This window comes from Poecilia mexicana, unplaced genomic scaffold, assembly GCF_051168715.1.
Source record: "Poecilia mexicana isolate PSO_F unplaced genomic scaffold, ASM5116871v1 scaffold_13, whole genome shotgun sequence".
Classification (NCBI taxonomy): domain Eukaryota; kingdom Metazoa; phylum Chordata; class Actinopteri; order Cyprinodontiformes; family Poeciliidae; genus Poecilia; species Poecilia mexicana.
This window is the reverse complement of record NW_028263382.1, coordinates 16,921,148-16,939,384: the sequence shown is the minus strand read 5'-3', so window position 1 is coordinate 16,939,384 and position 18,237 is coordinate 16,921,148. Positions and strand designations below refer to the sequence as shown.

At 38.0% G+C, this 18,237-nt stretch overlaps 1 protein-coding gene across 5 annotated transcripts in view; it reads left to right on the top strand.

Annotated features, from left to right (window-relative positions):
- Positions 1-18,237, top strand: part of rap1gap2a (RAP1 GTPase activating protein 2a) — a 77,546-nt gene that overhangs the window by 48,263 nt on the left and 11,046 nt on the right. For 3 of the 5 annotated variants that reach the window (XM_088011778.1, XM_088011777.1, XM_088011776.1), the window contains 6 exons: positions 4,958-5,042; positions 13,126-13,161; positions 15,633-15,665; positions 16,162-16,383; positions 16,490-16,593; positions 17,579-17,657. In XM_088011778.1, coding sequence (XP_087867904.1) covers positions 4,958-5,042; positions 13,126-13,161; positions 15,633-15,665; positions 16,162-16,383; positions 16,490-16,593; positions 17,579-17,657 — 559 coding nt within the window. Of the gene's footprint in view, positions 1-4,957; positions 5,043-8,429; positions 8,612-12,862; positions 12,944-13,125; positions 13,162-15,632; positions 15,666-16,161; positions 16,384-16,489; positions 16,594-17,578; positions 17,658-18,237 lie in introns of those variants that run through there. The other 2 variants (XM_015013350.2, XM_088011779.1) reach the window with 2 other exon arrangements.

The following is an 18,237-nucleotide window of genomic DNA, read 5'->3' as shown; positions in this document are numbered from 1 at the left end:
TGGGAGATATTTTGTGGTCCATCCCTACAGTAATTGGCACTTTGTGTTCACCGTCCTTTCTTGACCTTCTCGCATCTCTCAGGTAACGGCTGTGAATATTTCGGATGTGATTTTAACACCTTAAAAGCTGAAGTTCAGCCTTTTCTCTGAAGGGAACCTTGGTTTCCACTCTTCCTGCCTGACCTTTACATCTGTACATACGCTCCACTGTCGGCTCGTCCTCCGTCTACTGGCAGCGAGTCTTAAAACTGTTGTGTGAAAATAAATCTCTGGGCATTGATAAGGTCATATTGAGACGCTCTGATCCTATGAGAGCCGTTCACGTTAAAAAGCTTTTTTTTTTCTCTGATTCATTTCCCCCATGACTTATTCCTCCTTCTGTTCCAGCACACACCCTTCATCCTCCTTACCCTCTTGGTCTGAGTCATTTTCAAACTTGGAACAAATATTGATGACTTTATCTAACATGGGCACTATGTCATTCTTGACTTTTTCCCCTTTTTACCTGAATGCTTGTCAGAGTTTCATTCAGACAGGCTTACTTAAATAGTGATCCATGGCGCATGGGACATTTACTACTTGTTTGAGGTTCAACAATACATGTAGGTGACATTGTAAGAATGCATATCTTCAATGCATTGTGGTATAAGAAAGCCATGCAGAAATAGTGCTCTGCTACATTTTCAGGTTCACCGAGTACAAAATAGATCTATTATTTGCTTCTTCCCTGCTATTATTTAAATGCAATTTCAGCACAGAGCAAAGTTCTTGATCCTGCTGCAGTTTTATGTTTCACTTTATGTGGGTGCCTCTGTTTCCATCTGCCCATTTTGATGTGAGGATATAGTTCAAACATTGCTGGTGAGATTAATATTTTAGTGGGTTTGGTCAGTATAACAAAATGAATTCTGCTATCTCTTAAAGTTACTATTCAGTGGTATATAGTGATATATATATATATATATATATATATATATATATATATATATATATATATATATATATATATATATATATATATATATATATATATATATATATATATATAGTCATGGAAGTCATGACTTCATGACTTCCATGCATGAAGTCAGACTTTGTCTTGAGTTTTATGTTACACTGCAGTTCCATAAAAAAATTATTTTTTATGGACACTGCAGCCTGAATGTACAAAAACAGTTAGGCATTAAATTAGGCTTTCCACTGCAGGATTTCCCATAATGCAAAGCTTTAAGAAGTACACAGAAAATAAAAAGGGAAAACTATGAATTCCACTTTGTGTGACTTTGGGATGATGAGGTCATAAGAGCCACAGGGATTGAACCAATTAGCTGACGTAGTGGTGCGTGCTCTTGGTACGAGGGAGTCACAGTTTCCAAGTTCTTGGTCAGAAATAGAACGAGAACACCCAAGTGAACGGAGCGACTCAGAATCCAACAGGCCATCTGCATGAATGGAACACGCTGAAAGTGGCAGGTCCAAAGTATTTATCAGCACTTCTGATGGTTTGTTTCACATTGAACTACACACTTCCATAAACCTTGAGTTGTGAACCAGTTACTCCAGACATTGCTGGTGAGATAAATATTCTTTGTGAAGACATAAAGTGGAGAGAAATACTTTGTTATTGGCTTCTTGCTAATGGTGATCACCCCAACACTGGTCAATATAAATGATTTTCTGACTTGCAGCTAAAGCACACAGGTGAGGTTTGGAGCTGTGCAAAATACAAGAAAACAAAACCTAAAGAGTAATTTGATTAAGAAAAAAAAAATACAAATTACTTAAAAGCACTGTGATCAGTTGTCTTATGCAAACAATATCAAACCTGATAAAATTGGTAAAAATATGTAATGCAACAAATAATATAATACAATAATAAAGTAGCAATGTTTTAATCAGGAATATTATTTTGAACAACCCTAACAAATGTTTTTCAGAGAACTTTTTTTTTCTTTAACAGTACATTTAAGCAGGAGCGAAAAAAATAAGAATTCTTTCTTTTCAAATAAAATTGTTGTTGCAGGGAATGTGCAAATGAAAAAACAAAAAAAAACAACCATCACTGCAATATTTGAACAAAAAAATATGCAGTATTTAGTTTCCCCCGCTCTTTGTGCCATTCTGTCTGAGAGGGAAGCTTGACATCGCTTCTCGTCAACAAGTTCATTGATTTTTGGTGTTAGGTTTTGAGTCGTGGAAATTCTGAGAGTGCTTTGGGGGTGCACCTCGGGACTACGAGTTTTGTGTGCTTTATCCATGCATGAAGTCAGACTTTGTCTTGAGTTTTATGTTGCGCTGCAGTTCCATAAACGCCATCTGGATGTTTGTTGTTGTTTTCTCAATGTCAAAGCCAAACAGATTTAGCAGTGTATAGCTTCAAAGTAAACCAAACTGTGTACTCATTGTGCAGCTTGCTCATTTAATCACCAAAATGTGCACATGGGAACGTAGCAGGAGCAACGTCTTCAAATGTTTTAACTATTAAAGCAGCGAATGGATAGGTGCATCCATTTTTACTTATAAGTTGTACTATAAGTATACAGTATAAGTGCAGTATAAATCTGTCAAAATATTTAAAAAAAATGCAGAGCATTGTGGGATTTGTAGTGTTACTGGGATAAGTGCTTTATAAGCTACTGGCATGCTGCTAAAAATAGACAGGAAATCATTTAGTGGTTGCCTGCCTTCTGTGATGTCACCAGATTTATGTGACTGGAAGCTAGGTTTGGAAAGGGCAGATTTTATCTTGATTAAAGAATGTTTCACAACAAAATAGCAAAAGAAACAGATAAACTGAACATGTCATGTTCAGTAGTAGCTCAATACTTGACCTAGTAAGCCAGGTCGATTTTACAAAAAAGTTTGTATAATACCATTAATGTTGTTAGACAGCTTAGACATCGACATATTAAGCGAATCGTTACGTTTCCAAAAGGGTTCAAGGCAGTAGGATTGTTGTTTTGTTTGGAATTTTAACCAATAAAAAACCAAGAAATACATGGACCATGGACCTACATAGTTCTACATGGACATTTTCCTTCAAATGCACACAGTTTGGAAATGTGATTGCGCTCAGATGGTATGAGACGGTGTAAGCCAGAAAGATTTGGGTCGCTCTAGTTGTAGAAATTCACAGCACAGATGCGCCCCGGAGACAGATGTCTATACAAGCTTTTCCTTTTCGCAGGTCAGCAGTGGAAAACCACTTGTTACCTGCCATTCACGGACAACAAAAAAAGAACAGTACACAATGCACTTCAGAAACGTGTGTTTTGTTCTGTACGATATTCTCTCTGTCTGTGATGGCGTATGATCTTCTTTTAATGTTCAGCCTTGGCTACTTAGACCTGACAGTCAGGCAGACTAATATACAGGAACACAACCGTGCTTTGTTATAATGCTGAGACCGGTGGGTGGGTGGGGGGAAAAAGGCTAGGCCTGAAATTACTTCTTTTCCTGTGTTTTTCCATTCCTTACTGCGTTTCTTGTGCTCTCTATTTTCTTTTCTTTTATTATTCTGCACCTAATTCAGCATTTCACCTTTGCCGCTTGCGACCACTTGATGCAGCAGAGAAAATGGAGAGCTGGTAACATTTATTTCTGCAGCTAATGAAGCGAAAGAGGATGCATATTAATTTTACTTTAAAACACCTAATTAAAACTCAGCTCTGTCCTTGTAGCTCCTGAACCTACAGTGATCTGAAACACGTTTCCACTTCAAACACGTCATGTCTGGTTCAATTGCAAATTATGCATACATTCAGTGTATTTTGCCTGTTTCATCTGTATATCCTAGAATGTATTAATTAGAAATATCAGTCTCATCACTTATGACTACTCTTGGGTTTTCAACAGGTTTTTCTCAAAATGTCTTATCTTCCCACATCTCCTCAGTTACAGCTCAACCTTTAGCATCTGGGATCATCATTAGTGTGCACTCAATGCTTCTGAGTATGCGATGATACAGAGGAAAGTAGGAAAATGAGAACAGTCTTTCAGACACAAATGACCTCTTAAAGCTCTTTGTCAGCTCCCTGGAACTCCTTTGAGCGCACAAAAACAGCAGAAAGCCTCTTAATTGCAGATTCCCACCGAGGTCGTGTTAAAACCTTTGATTAGAGGAACATTAAATGTTAAAATGAAATAGAGGTGCGCAGTTACTTAACAGCTATAGGATTCACTCTTGTCCACAGGCTGTAATGGCCACTTCAGAAGTTAATGATTGGGGTCAGCGCTTTGTGGTAAAACTGTAGTAAATCTTTAGAATATAATCAGAGGACATTTTTTTAAAGAATAATTTAGTCTTGCTTTTTATTGGAATTAAACCCACTTCTTGATTTTTTTTTTTTTTTTATGTATTATTATTGTTATAGTTTTAGTTAAGACTGCTCTAGACATACATTTGGCTTCTATGGGCGAACGTTTTCAGATTCAGAATGTAAAAAATGTCAGGCAAATTGAATTACAGTCCAAGACATAAATTAAACAACACTGTTGTCAAACTAATCAGGGGAGAACTTGTTTTCACCACTAACACTAAAACGATTAGATTTTCCCTGGGTTTTATCCATGTGCCTTAAAGGGTCTAAGTTCTCATTTGTGCGTCACCAAACATCCTCATTTGAATGTGTTTCAACACTAGCACAGCACAAATGTCCAGAGTGTGAGCTAAATATAAAGTAGCTAATAGACTTCAGAATTTAAATGGAGAGAAAATCAACAAGCTAAAATAATCAAGTCTTGTTTTCCGCTTAGTCAAACATTGAAACACGGAGATCTATGCAGGCTGACATATTGTTTGAAGCCTTTTCAGGTGCTGTGATTTTTCACACTTAAATGACAGTCCCATTTTTAAGCAGCCTAATTAAAGGGAAACACGGATGTATGACCCTGTGAACACTTTGTCGATCACAGATCTGAATAAATTAAAGGTGTTTTCTTCCCCTTGTGTTTCTAGGAAACAGGAACTGCTGACCATCTCTAACGTCCCCCTGGGAGAATGTCCCCCATCGCCACCTCGCACAGCACCACCCAGCATGAAGGTATGACACCATGATTATACCTTCATGTATTGTGTGGAGGGATTATATTTACCGCATCACATCCATATCACAACCTCCTTGAGACTGAAACAAGGTTTTATATGTCCTAACACGGTTTTGTGTCGTACATGATAAATGTAAAATCATATAAACAACTTTTTACTTTTTTTTTATTATTATTTTATGTGTACATGCTATGCTGAAGTAAAACCACAGCTTATCATGCTTCAGGATTTGCAGGTATTTATTGCTGTATGGGATATGTGTAAAGGGCAAGTATCTAAAATGAGGTTCAGTTAAGCTTTTTTATATTTGTTTTTCCTTTCTCTGATCTCAGTCAATATATGCTTGATTGCATCAGCTGAATTCTGGTCTTCCAGGCGGGGAGTGCTGTAATCCCTTCTTTATGTATGTACTTGACATTAAAGAAGGGATTAACTTTAGAGAAAAGGAAAATAAAGAGGTAGTATGCCACCCTAATGCAGAAACTACAGATTCTTGGCTCCAGTTGTAAAATTTCAACCTGTATTTTTCAACTAAGAATTTCCCACAAGAAGGAATAGTTTGTGATTAATGAAAGTTAACGCATTAACATTTTTCCAATGTTTGCTAAAATGTTGTAATACCGCTGTCTTTCTGTTTATTCTCCAATTAGTGTGGGATAACTTCCTTTTGCCGATTATTAGTCATTACTGGTTCAGAAGGTTTATAGAGTCTCCTTTTTTATTACAAATCATCCAGTTTTATTTGCGGTTTTACTTGTAAACGGGCCTGGGCCAGTTTCTGGCTTCAAGATTTTGAACAGTTCTGGTCTCACATCAGTGCAAGTTGTCTGTCGTGATGATCTTATAGTTTAAAGTTTTTTATTAAGATGGTAGAAAAACTATACTATAAGTTCATTTATTTGAGATGAAGTATGTAAATATGCAAATGTTAGCAAGATATTTTTTATCACTTGTCCCTTAGCAGGTAGCGTATAACAAATCTAGCTAATTATATCAACACTGTACATGTTTTCATCTTTCCCTATCTGGCTACTAGGAACCCCCCATACTTTTTATTTACTTAAGGGAAATAAAAATTTAGTTGTTTAGATTTACTTTTCTGGTTTTATCAACAGCCAATTCACTGAATTTGAGTGTCATTTCTGTTAAGCAGCTGACTGGAAGAGGCCTACCAGCAGATAGCTCCACTAATTAGCCAGCTAACATCAGCTGGTTGCACCTCAGTGTCACCCTATAAAGACCAGCATGATGAAAAGCTTTATTCTTTGTAATAAAGATATTTACTTGTAAAATATTGCTAAATATCTATCAGAATCAAAATAGCAATTAAAAAAATGCCATACATGACATTATTTTAACTCCATTATTCAATATGTTTGATCATTTTGCAGCAATATGGAACACCAGTTATCTTTTAGTTTTTTAAACAAAAGCATTTAGATGACTTGATTATTTTTTTTTAATTATTATTTTTCTCTAAGTTAAGTACAGCTGTGATATTTTTACTCAAGCTTATCATACCCTATCATACCAGTTCATGCCTATTTGCGTATTTGCACTAAGTTTCATTCTCCATATAAAAAGAACTGCAGTCAGGTCATCCAGCAGGATAAACTGGATCATGGTGCCATAGCAAAGGAAATGGTTGAAGGCTTTACTGTGAGACTGATGATATCTTCACGCTAAATTTCCAGCTGAACTCGGGCTGTCACAGGAACCAAAGTGTGAAAATGTATCACAAAATTGAGGACTTTTAAATGCATCTGATTAAAGGAGCTGCCACACCGACTTATGAGCTACACACAAAGAATGCTTTTTACTTTTTGCAAAAGCCTTTCAGATGTAATGATTTCCAGACCTCTATTACTCATATCGTGCTGTTTTCTTGAAAACCCACTGAAGAGTTGTTTTCCTCCCAAGGCGGTATTTTACACAAGAAACAGATAACGACTTCTCTAAGAAGGAAACACTTTTTTTTTTTACATTGACCTCAAAGTGCACTGTCATCCCTGTTCAAAACAAAGTGAGACTGCAGAGTGACTGACAGGAAAGAAAAAAAAAACCTTCATGTACAAGAAAACATGTATGTGAAAAGAAGATGGAATCAAAACATCACTTTCATACTTGATATGTGGCTAATTATCAGCTGGCAACCAACAATTCAGCTGGGAGCTAGAGAGCTTTAATAGCAAGACTTGAAATGTTAGAAAGCTCTTATAATCACTATGTACATCAAATCCATGGTTTCTGTTTAAAAACATTCATCCTTTTTTCAGACAGGCTAATGAAATATTCTGTGGTTCATTTCATCAACTAATTTATTTAGCTTCTGGATAAAGCTTCGACATTACGGCCCAGCATTAGTGGTTTCTCCATTAGTGGAGCAGTTAGAGAATCTGTTTCAAGTCATAACCCAAGAGAAATAAAGTGAATAGCACAGGGTTGAAGTGGTTGAATCCATTATGTGTACTTATGTGCTGTAGTACTGAAGAATAAAATACATGTATTTTAATATTTACTCTTCAATTTCAAATTGGACATCACTGTTTACCTTTCACTTTAAATATCCAAACTATTATAAGGAAGCTTATTAAGATAAGTTGATAAAATGAGATCTCCTTCTATTACCACTTGTATCGTAAATGGAAAGATGTAACCAGCCGCCATGTGCCGTATTTTAAGGACTATAAGCCACTACTTTTTTTCCCACGCTTTGAACCATGCGGCTTATAGCCCGGTGCTGCTTTTCTGTGGATTTCTCTTCAACCACCAGGGGGCTCTTTAGCAGGAAGTGAATCATTGGAAGTCAAAATTGGAAATCAAAGAAGAAAGCGCCAATTTTCATAGAACAACCACATGCTAGCAGCAGGCATGACGGAGAAAGTTATTCAAACTCTTATGATGCAGCTTTTAAGTTGAGGGCTTGTGGTTTGGCGTTGGAGACGGTGGGCTTATAGCCCGGTGGCTTATATATGTACGTTTCCATAAAAAAATAAATAATAATAATAATAATGTAGGCGCGGCTTTTAGTAAAGTGCGCTCTGTCCTCCAGAAAATACGGTATGCAATTTATTTTCATCTACATTGCCACTTAGTTTGCATACACTTTTCACTGGGATGAATTTTACAATCATTTGGGACTTTCAACGATGACTGAATTTGAAATTGGATGGCTGATTTGAGAATATTTGAGACCTCTCAAAATCCCTGACAAAGCTCATAACCTGAAATAAATGGTGTTATTGCTCTTTCATCTTGAATTTTACATATTCATGATGATGCACACTGTGTGTAGTTCTATAAATAAATCATTTCCTTTAAGAAACTCAAGGTGACACAGCACATTGTAAATCTGCCCCACATAACTCCTGCTGCCATGTGCGGTGAACACACTGGGAGGACCTGTTCTGCTTTGACAAATCATTCAGTTACTCACCTGACTTGACTTTCCTGTTGGCGCTTCTGCTGCCGAGTCAAAACAGAGGATGAACAAAACTGAGAGCAGAGGCAAAAATGAGAACCCATGGAAAAAAGACAAGAGAGGCTGTCTCAAGTCCTGTGATGGTAAGTCTGAGTCGACCATCTATAAAAACACTCAGATAGGTTGTTGATCAAATCAAATTAATAACCAGTGTTTGCAGAATAAAGTGTTCATCTGAATGGTTTAAGCTCTGTATAACACTTGAAATGTTAGAGTCTGAATTTAATACCAACAGCCTCCGTTATGACCAACATATGCTGGAAAAAATGTTGCTTTTACTGTAATTAGTCATTATTATAGTTGAGAAAAAAATTATAATTCAAGTATTATTGCTGTTTTGTAAAGTCAGCATGTGGCAATTTAAAATACAGTAAAATTGCCACATATTTCTGTTGAAGTTCAAAACCCTGCTATTAACATTTATTATAGTGGTAATATTTCTAAATATTTGTTTCAAGTTTTAAGTTGGAAAACTAGAAATTGAGCTCTAGGACTAATCAGAAACACCAATCCAAGTCAAACACCTGACGTCTGTTCGATTTGAATTCATCCCTTACACTTTCCTCAGTTTTATTCCTATCTAGTGTTTACTCTGACGTGTGAAGCCTCATTTTCATAAACAAGCCAAAAACTGCGCTGTCTGTTCCAGATGCAAATCGTCACTGAAGCTGTACTGTATGTGACTGTGTTGACCTGTGTCTTACGCAATAGAAGCATCTTCGTCCTTTCATTGAGCTTTATCCTGTTCCTGAGTGAAGCTCTCACATGCTGTTATTAAAAATATGCCGATGTTCCCAGCTCAATGAGTTTTTGTCAGTTAGAGAAATTTTAAAGTGATAGCTCAGGATTTCTGAAGTTAAGATCTCTACACGCTGTCTTTGTGTCTTGATGAAGATCATTTTGGGCTTCTACAATCTTATAATAGCTCCGATCTGAAAAACGTCATGGAAGTTTATGCAAACACTTTTTTATGAATCTTTCTTCCATAGCCACATTTGCATTAGGTGATTTTTTTGTTTTTGTTTGTGTTTTTTTTTACTCTGATGCTCAGGGGGAGTTTTTGATATGAGGAATGTGACCAGTTGCCCAGGGCAGCATTAAAAAATGGGGAGCACACAAAGAAAAATCCCCCAAAGCAAAACGTATCTGTCAGTTTCACCAATATACATCTACAAACGGCGGTGATTTTGTACTTTTTACTTGATGTTGAGAATAGCTTTACAAACTTTGTGCACAACGGAGTTTGCCTGGGTGCCATTCAAGCAAAAAAAACAAAACTCTGCTGTAGAAACTGATGGCTATTTAAAGAGCAAATTGAAGTCAGACCTGGTGGACCAGCAGTTATCTTCCTGTTTGAAACATGTACAGAGAAAGGAAAATGTTAATTATTTCATACTGAGTAATTACTTGATGAGAAAAGAAGGCAGTCGAACAGTCTGTAAGGTATTGTATACTTTAACGGCTAACATAATTTAAATTTTTATACTGCTTTGTTTCTGACTGAAAATGCTTCGCATTATGTTTTAGAAATAAAAACAGCATTTCAAAGACAATAAATTTGGGAGTAACAGCAGCATCATGTTTTTAAAAAATATATTTTTTCACACAAGATGATCACTGGAGGCACACCGCCTCCTACATCCATGTCCATATATAAACAATCCCAGACTTCTTTGTAAATAAAATCAAAGAAATTATAAAAATCCAAATGTTCACAAAACAGCCTTCACAGAAGTTCAGACATCAGAGTTGTTTTGAGATCTAAGATTTAACTAGTAACATCGTTTTACCAAAACCTCCTATCAAAAATTCAGAACTACAATTTCAAATGAAATAGACCTCTCACAGTTGCTGCCTTAAATTTGCATGCCCGAAAAAGCTCAATTCTGCAACATATCCCCCGTAGTCCCACACATCAAAATCACCAAAGTGTGAAGATTGCTGTGACTTTTCCTCCTTTCTTCTCGATTTTGTGGCCAATAAAGTTCATGACTTGACATGAATATGTGTGAATTTTGCCAGCCAATGAGCCTGTCAGTCAATCAGTTGTGGAGGCCATTTTGCCGATACAATCTGCTTTCCGCCAGCCTGTGGTATCCTGTTCAGGTTGCCATGGGAGATGAGAGATGCAGATGTTGCCTTGGCTGAAGAGAGACGAAGAAAGAAAAGCCAGAAGTGAAAAGGTTGGCTGAAAAAAAAAAAAAAAGAAAACGGAGGACAAATTAGCATGATGAGACAAAGGGATAACAGAGAACAGGGCAGCAAGGGTAAAACGAGACACATTCAGGCAGCATTCAGACTGACAGCCAGGCATAAACACAGACTCTCTTCTTTATTCTCTGTTCACTGTTGGTGATAGAGCTGAAAATTGAGCACAGAGTCTTCGCTCTAACTCATTTTTTGCAAGAGCTCAGTAAATACAAGTGGAAAAAAACAAAACTGTTCCAACATTCTGTATTGCCCAAGCTCTGCACGACCTACTGCACCTTGCAAAAATATATGAGCTTTTTTATAAGTTTGTCTCACAACCACACATGTCAGTGTACCTCCTTAGAATTTAAGGCACACACAGAGTGACCCATAAAAGTAATAATGAAGAGAAATTATGTTTTTCATTTTCTTTACTAATAAAAACTTGAAAATATTGACACGAACATGCATTCTAACCATTTTACTCTGATATCCTTTATAAAATAAAACCCCTTTCGAAATTGATCAATTAGTAAATGTGCAACGCAAATCTTGAATTTATGTAAGGGTGACCAAATTGGTGGATTGGGGGTCACAGCTTTATCTAATAGAAGCTGCTGTGTTCACAGGAGTCCAGAGTGAAACTTTCTGTGTGCTGGAAAACGAACACCATCAGCAGGTGTCCACGCTAAAACATGGTGGTGGCAGTATCATGATGTGAGGGTGTGTTTATGCTGTTATTCAGACCATGAAGTTGCTCAGGACGTAAACATAATGCAGTCAAGATAGAAAACCAGATAGAGGGTGGAAAAAAATGTTTTATTAGCGCAGAGGTTCTGTCTTCCATCAACCCAATCAATCAGCCAACGCTACGATAGAATGACTTTGCTCATTCATATGTTAGGATGGTCTAAATCTAATTAAATTGTAATTGCTGTTCACGGAGACTTTCCGCCCAATCTCACTGAGCTTCATCCCCAAATGTTTTAATATTTCTGTTTGAGTTCTTGTTTTGAATGTGAACATATTGCGTTGTTGTCTTTGCCAGGACTGCCTCTCAAAAGCTGTGCTGAATGTCTATTGGCATTTTACCTGTTGAGATAAGGGTTTAATTAAATAGATTCTAAAAAAAAAAACATGAGCAAGAATTTCAGCCTCTGCCTGTGCAAAGCTGTTAGGGATATGCCTCGAAAACATTGCTGCTGTAAATGAAGCAATAGGGTGGTTTTGCCAAGTATTGACTCACTGGGGCTAAATACAAAATGAATGCTACAAATTTCAGTGTCATTCTTGAAACGGAAAAATAACACTGACATTTTCACCGGTAAGTCCTAACCTCCGTATTTCCCCCACGTTTGAGTTATGCACTCCTGGTGCCAGAAAGTCCCAATGCGATAAATGCTAAGTGTAGGTTTTAATGTGACAAGTAATTAAAAACGTTTTGCAAGGCACTGTCTACTCTTACAGTCTGTAGAAAGAGAAGTAAACACCACTGGAAAAGTTTTTTAAAATATAAAAATATATATTTTTTTGTGTGTCTGGTTGTTTTAAAGTGTAGCTTCACCACTACAGGGCGCTCCTCAGTGGTTAATATTAACACTTTGATAAGAGCTCTGTTTGTGTTTGTGTGTTTTGGCGCTGAAGATGGTGATGATTAGGTTTTATAAGACAACCGCTCATGAATCGATCTTTGATGACTGCAATAAAAGCATGTAGAATGTTTATGCCCAGGCTTCACTTGTTCATTTGCTACGTTTCATTAAGCGCTATGACTTTAGGAAGCACCACCCTATTATTACACATTCTCTTAGCAATATATATATATATTTTTGTGAAATTCCTATGTTGTGGCATCATGATGTGCGAGCGTGAAGATATGCACACACTCGTTCAAACCCCTGTCTCTGCACATTATGAGGCCAGCAGAATGTGAGCACGTGTAGACCATTATCACCTTCACAGCTTCTCTGTGCGAGGAAAAGTGAAGCCCCTCCTCTCGCCCCCCTCCCTCTGCCCAGGGACGGAGGACATGCAGCCAGCACCCAGGCACGCTTGTGTTTGTGTAAGAGCGTGTCCGTGGGCGTGTTGCCTTCAGAGGAAGTGGTTCCTTATCAGAATGTATTCAGGGGTGTGAGTCTGCTGCCCTTCCCTGCCCTCTTGACACTGTGAGAGTTGCAGAGTTTCTGTTTGTGGCTGCACAGAGGAAGACCTTTAAATTCAGGCTGGTACGTTTTGCATTCCGTGTTGAATCACCTGCAATAAGGTGATAATTAGGTACAGCAGAAAAGCAGTGACTCGGCTGATGTACAAACTTGACTTTGTGTTGGGAAGTTGTTGTTATGTAAATCGAGGTTTACCAGCATTTACAGTGGTTTTACAGGTTTTCTAATGTTTTTATTTGTTTCAGTCTGCAGATTTCTTCGACATGCTGGAAAAGATGCAGGTAGGAAATGCTCCATTTTTATCCTGTGAAAGTTCCTTTTCCTTCTGCAGTGTTTTTGCTTATCTTCCCTCCTCGTTTCCTTTCTTCTCTTGGCGACTAGAGGGAGACTTTGACGAACACCTTAGAGCAATAATTGCACTGTTTCAGTGCTGACTTCCTAAAGGGCATCTTTTCTTTTTTTGTCTGCAAGATCTATCAGATATACTGATATTTTGTCTTTCATTCTCTGTCAGCCTGCGGGATTAAATGTGTTTCTCACTTTGGATGGTGTGGATGCTTTGAGCAGGCTGTTCCAGATCTCTGAAAAGATCTAGACAGACTATTTTCTCGTTCCCTAGTAGGAATACATTGATTTTTCTATTCCTTCTGAGCAAAATTTGCCTCTCTCTCTCTTTGCGACCACTTTGTGTCCTCTGTGGGCCCCGTGGGCCCCGTGGGCCCCGTGGGCATAGGCTTTGAGTAGTTGGAGGACAGATGGGGGTATAAAAAGGGAATAGAGTAGAGAAGAAAAGGGGACAGAGGCTTTCAAAAGACGACAATCACCATCAGGGAGACAAGAATCAACGGTTTTCCTCTTCTTTGTTTGTAGGTTAATGATTAGATTTTCACAATATGGGCATAGATATTAGTTTATTATGAGGTGACCAGTCAATAAGAGATGGTAGCTAGAAAATATTTTTTTTTTTAGGTAACAATAACCTTTTAAACAAAATTGTATGTTTTCTGTGCTGTGCATAAACATAATATTGTAACTCTAAAAGAATCTTTTGTAGGACCCATTTTTACCCTATCTGAGGCATGGGTGGAAGAAAAGTATAAAGTGCAAATTACAAGGTTTTTCTTGTAAGCATGAGTATGAAATATGTTAACATATTGTTAATAACAACTCGGTATTCTACGGCAATTCAGTTTTTATTTATAACACAGTGTAGTTTATGTGTGGACTGTCACCTTTTTTTTTTTTTTTAGCAATTTTAGCATCCTGCAATTTGAGGAATCCTGCTGCAAAACAGAATGCTTTACAAACAATTCACAAACGTAGCTGATGTTTACATTTTTTCTTTACACCTTCATATTCTTCATTTTCCACTTTCGACTCCTTCTAATCCCATTGAGTTCTTCAATGTCTCTGACTGAACTATGCACGCTCAAACAGACAAACTTAAAAGCGTCAACGCGTAGGTGTCTGGTGTGTCAGAAAGACGAGGTTACCAGGTTACTCCGGGTTATCTTTAAGTGACCATCGGGGGGTAAAACCCATTGGGGAGCTCCAATGTTTGGGACTGCCACTGAAGACGAGGTCCATATATATATATATATATATATATATATATATATATATATATATATATATATATATATATATATATATATATTTTTAGACAGTTTGTTTATGCCTACATTATCACTGTTTGCTACAGAGAACAGCTTTAGCCTGCATCTCAGCGCTACAGCAGCCCAAATGACATTTGAAAAGCAGCTTTCACTCGGTCTGATTTAGAGAGAGGATGACTAAGTGTATGTATTACCTGTGTGTGTGTGTGTGTGTGTGTGTGTGTGTGTGTGTGTGTTCGTGTATGTGCCTGTGTGAGTGTGCATATCAGCAAATATGAGTCAGCTGTCATCTGGCAACACAGAAAGTGAGGTCTGCAAACAAGAACATTGAGCTTCAGGCACCTTTTAAATGCACAGAACTTTCTTCCTGACCTTTTGTGTTTTTCCACCCTCATGCTGCGACCGGACTCTAATAAGGTCCCCAAAGCTGAAGACACCAAAAGATGGAAGGTGTGGCCGACCGGACGCTTGGTCATGTCTTCTCTGTGGATCTCATTAGTTTATGTTCTGATATGACCTCCATCCGTCCATTTTCTGCTTTCCACCTCTGCCTCGTGGTGCCTGCTGCTACCCTGTGATTGTTCCTCGCTCATCTGTCTGAACTCCCCTGTGTGCATTTCTTCAGATTTTTCTCAGAGCTTTTTAAAATGTAGAATCAATAACCCTCTGATCCGATTGATTACGAGCTGAATGAACTCCAACTGTCAATTGATCCTCTGTGGCCTGCCAGTATCCTGGCTCCTGCTGCTGCAGAATATAAATGACCGTCTGTCCGTATAGCCCTGCATTTTCATGGGGGGGAGGGGGCTACCAGAGTTTGATCGCGTTTAGAGGTCGTACGCTGGAGCCAGATTGCTACAGGCACTAAATGGCTCTTGACCTCAGGTGTTGTTGAATCAAAATAGCTCTGGCATCATTAAGGGGGTGACACCCCCTCACTGACTTTTATTTTCTTGCTAATGATTGTTTATTTCAGCTTGTCGCATCATCTCCCGAAAGTCCATTTTGGCATTATTATCCTTTGTGCCTGTCGGCTGCGCTTGCAACCTCACCGTTGTGGCTAAAGCTTGTGAGGGTCACGAGATAAATCACTTTTTTATTAAGAAATAAAAGTCTTCATGTCTTCTCTGTTACAGGATGACTATATCCCCTACCCACGGATAGAAGACGTGAGTCATTTTCCAAACACACATTTACACCTTGCTGATATGCAGCTCTCAGCCAGAGGTGGTTTGCAGCATAGATGCAGAATTCAAAACCTGCTGTATGCTTTTCTGATCTGTGCAGTGGCTTGAGAAGCTCTCATGTGCTCTTACAAAGAGCTGAAGTCATATTAGACACAGGTGGAATCTATTTAGTAATTAGGGCACGTTTAAAGGCAATTGGTTAATTTAGGGATGTTAGAGTAAAGAGGGTTGAATGTTTTATGTTTCGTAGAAAAAAACAAAAACAACATGCTTCGTATTGTTGGTTGTTGTAAACTACAATTAAAAAGCTTTAACTTTTGGGGGGGTTTTTTATGCGTCAGAATTTGGAAAACTTCAAGCGATCTGAATAGTTTTACCAGGGATTAGCTTTCGCTTCATGTTACTAAGGTATTTCTTTCATTTCATTCTGACTTCCTCCCTTTTTTTTTTTTTTTCTTGCCCCACATTAATGCCATAGATCCTGGAGAAAGGCGGTCCATACCCCCAGGTGATCCTGCCCCAGTTTGGGGGTTACTGGATCGAAGATGCAGAGGCACCAGCAGGAACCCCGTCCTCCTCCGAGTCCAGTTTCTGTGAGGAAGAGGATGGAGATGAGGGCATGAGCCCTGGCGGGGCGCATAGCTACCGCCTGGAGTGTAACAGCACAGCTCGAGCCTACCGCAAACACTTCCTTGGCAAGGTTAGGGTGTGTGTTTGCATAAATGTCAGTAACACTGTGTGTTTAGAGGGGCAAGTCTGCTGTTGTCTTTGACCTCAAATGTCTCTTCCTACTTTTATACCTGCAGGAGCACATGAACTACTACTGCACGGGCAGCAGCATAGGCAACCTCATCATGTCTCTGAAACACGAGGAGGCTCAGGGCCAGGAGTTTCTGCGCATCATGCTCAGGTACTCTGAGGGGAAGGATTAGCTTTGCATTCATTTGACATATAGAGAAAAACCTGTAACTTTCTGAGTTCTTCTCATTTATCCTTGACTGAATCTGCTTATGATGAGCAAAGATAGGGGCTTTTATCCAGTAAACCAAACCATCACTTAAAGCAAAAGTGCAAACATTAACGATAGGCTTGGTTGCATGTTTTTGAATCTTCAGTACCATAATGTACTCCAGACCTGATTTGACAGCTTTTGCAAAATCTTCAACTGTAATGTTTGATCTGTATTATTTTTTTCTTTGTTTCTTTAAAGTTCAGACCTTCCATTAACCTATTGCAATTTATCTTTTTAAATGTAGCGGTAGCATGTCAGATTTTCATCACTTGCCAATTTCCTCATTTGTGTAAATTGTCAGTGTTACAAATTTTATACATTCCACGTCAGAGTTTTTTCTGGAGAAACAAATGGAAGCAGAATCTAAAAAATATGAATAAAAATGGTCAGGGAGCCTGCTAAAGGAAAATGTTTCTTGTCTTATTAGATACATTCTGTTTGCCTGAATCACCATCAAACTTCTCTGAATCAGAAAAGCCAAACAGGAACACAGAACTAGTGAGAGAAAAAAAATGACGCTGTTGTTGACGGTTGTCATTTGATTCGATTTGTGTCTCTGTAAATCTCAGCTTCTCTGTGCCATTGACACAGTCGGTGTCATTGTCAACAGCACAGAAAAGTATGTACTTTATTTTTATACTTTGCTTGGTCTCTGTATGGGTTTTGACAGGTGTTAATCTTCTCGCGGCAGCTTCGAGTGACAATTTTCATATTATGTTTACTATAGATTTGGTGCCAGTCATCCTTTCAACTTGTTAAGATTATTTTGACACATCAGAGAAACTGCATCCGAATTCAGTCTAAAACTTCAGATGTTCAAAAATTACTAAAATTGAACTCACTGTCAACCAGCCCTCTGTTTATTGTTGTTGTTTTTTTGTAGATCTCGGACCAAAACAGTTCATGACAGAATCTCTTTAGCTGGCATCAGTCAGCTGCCCAGTGTGCCTCAGATTGCAAAGGTAAGCAACTTTTTTTCTGTTGTTCACATTATTGTCATTAATAACGGTCTTCAACACACAAACTGCGTGTTACATATAATTGCTACTGTCTTGTTTTCCTAACATATTTCATAATTTAGTCCTTATAGTCTCTGCACACTAAGCTATCATTTAGAAAAAGCACAACACTGCTGGAAAATTTGACATCTAGATCAATAAAAGATAAAAAATACTAAAAACAAACCTCATGATTTCTCAAATTTTGTATCAATTAAATACATCAATCAATTCTACTTTATTAGCAGATCATTTTAATCGTAATGAGTGTAACTCTAAGTGATTTGCATACTTTAAAACACACAGGGGACAAAACAAACTAAGGAATTGTCACACTATGTAAATTATTCTGATTGAAAAATGATGCAGCAAATTGTCAGATAAATAAACAATTACTGGGGATGAGGAACTGAGTACTATTCACTCACTAACTAATAGGTTTAATAGTAACTCCAATCAGTAAAGCATCTTTATAGGGGGTTTTGGGCTGGGTAGTAATGAGTTTTCTGTAGCAGTCTGTATCACAGGAGACCTGAAGAGGCCT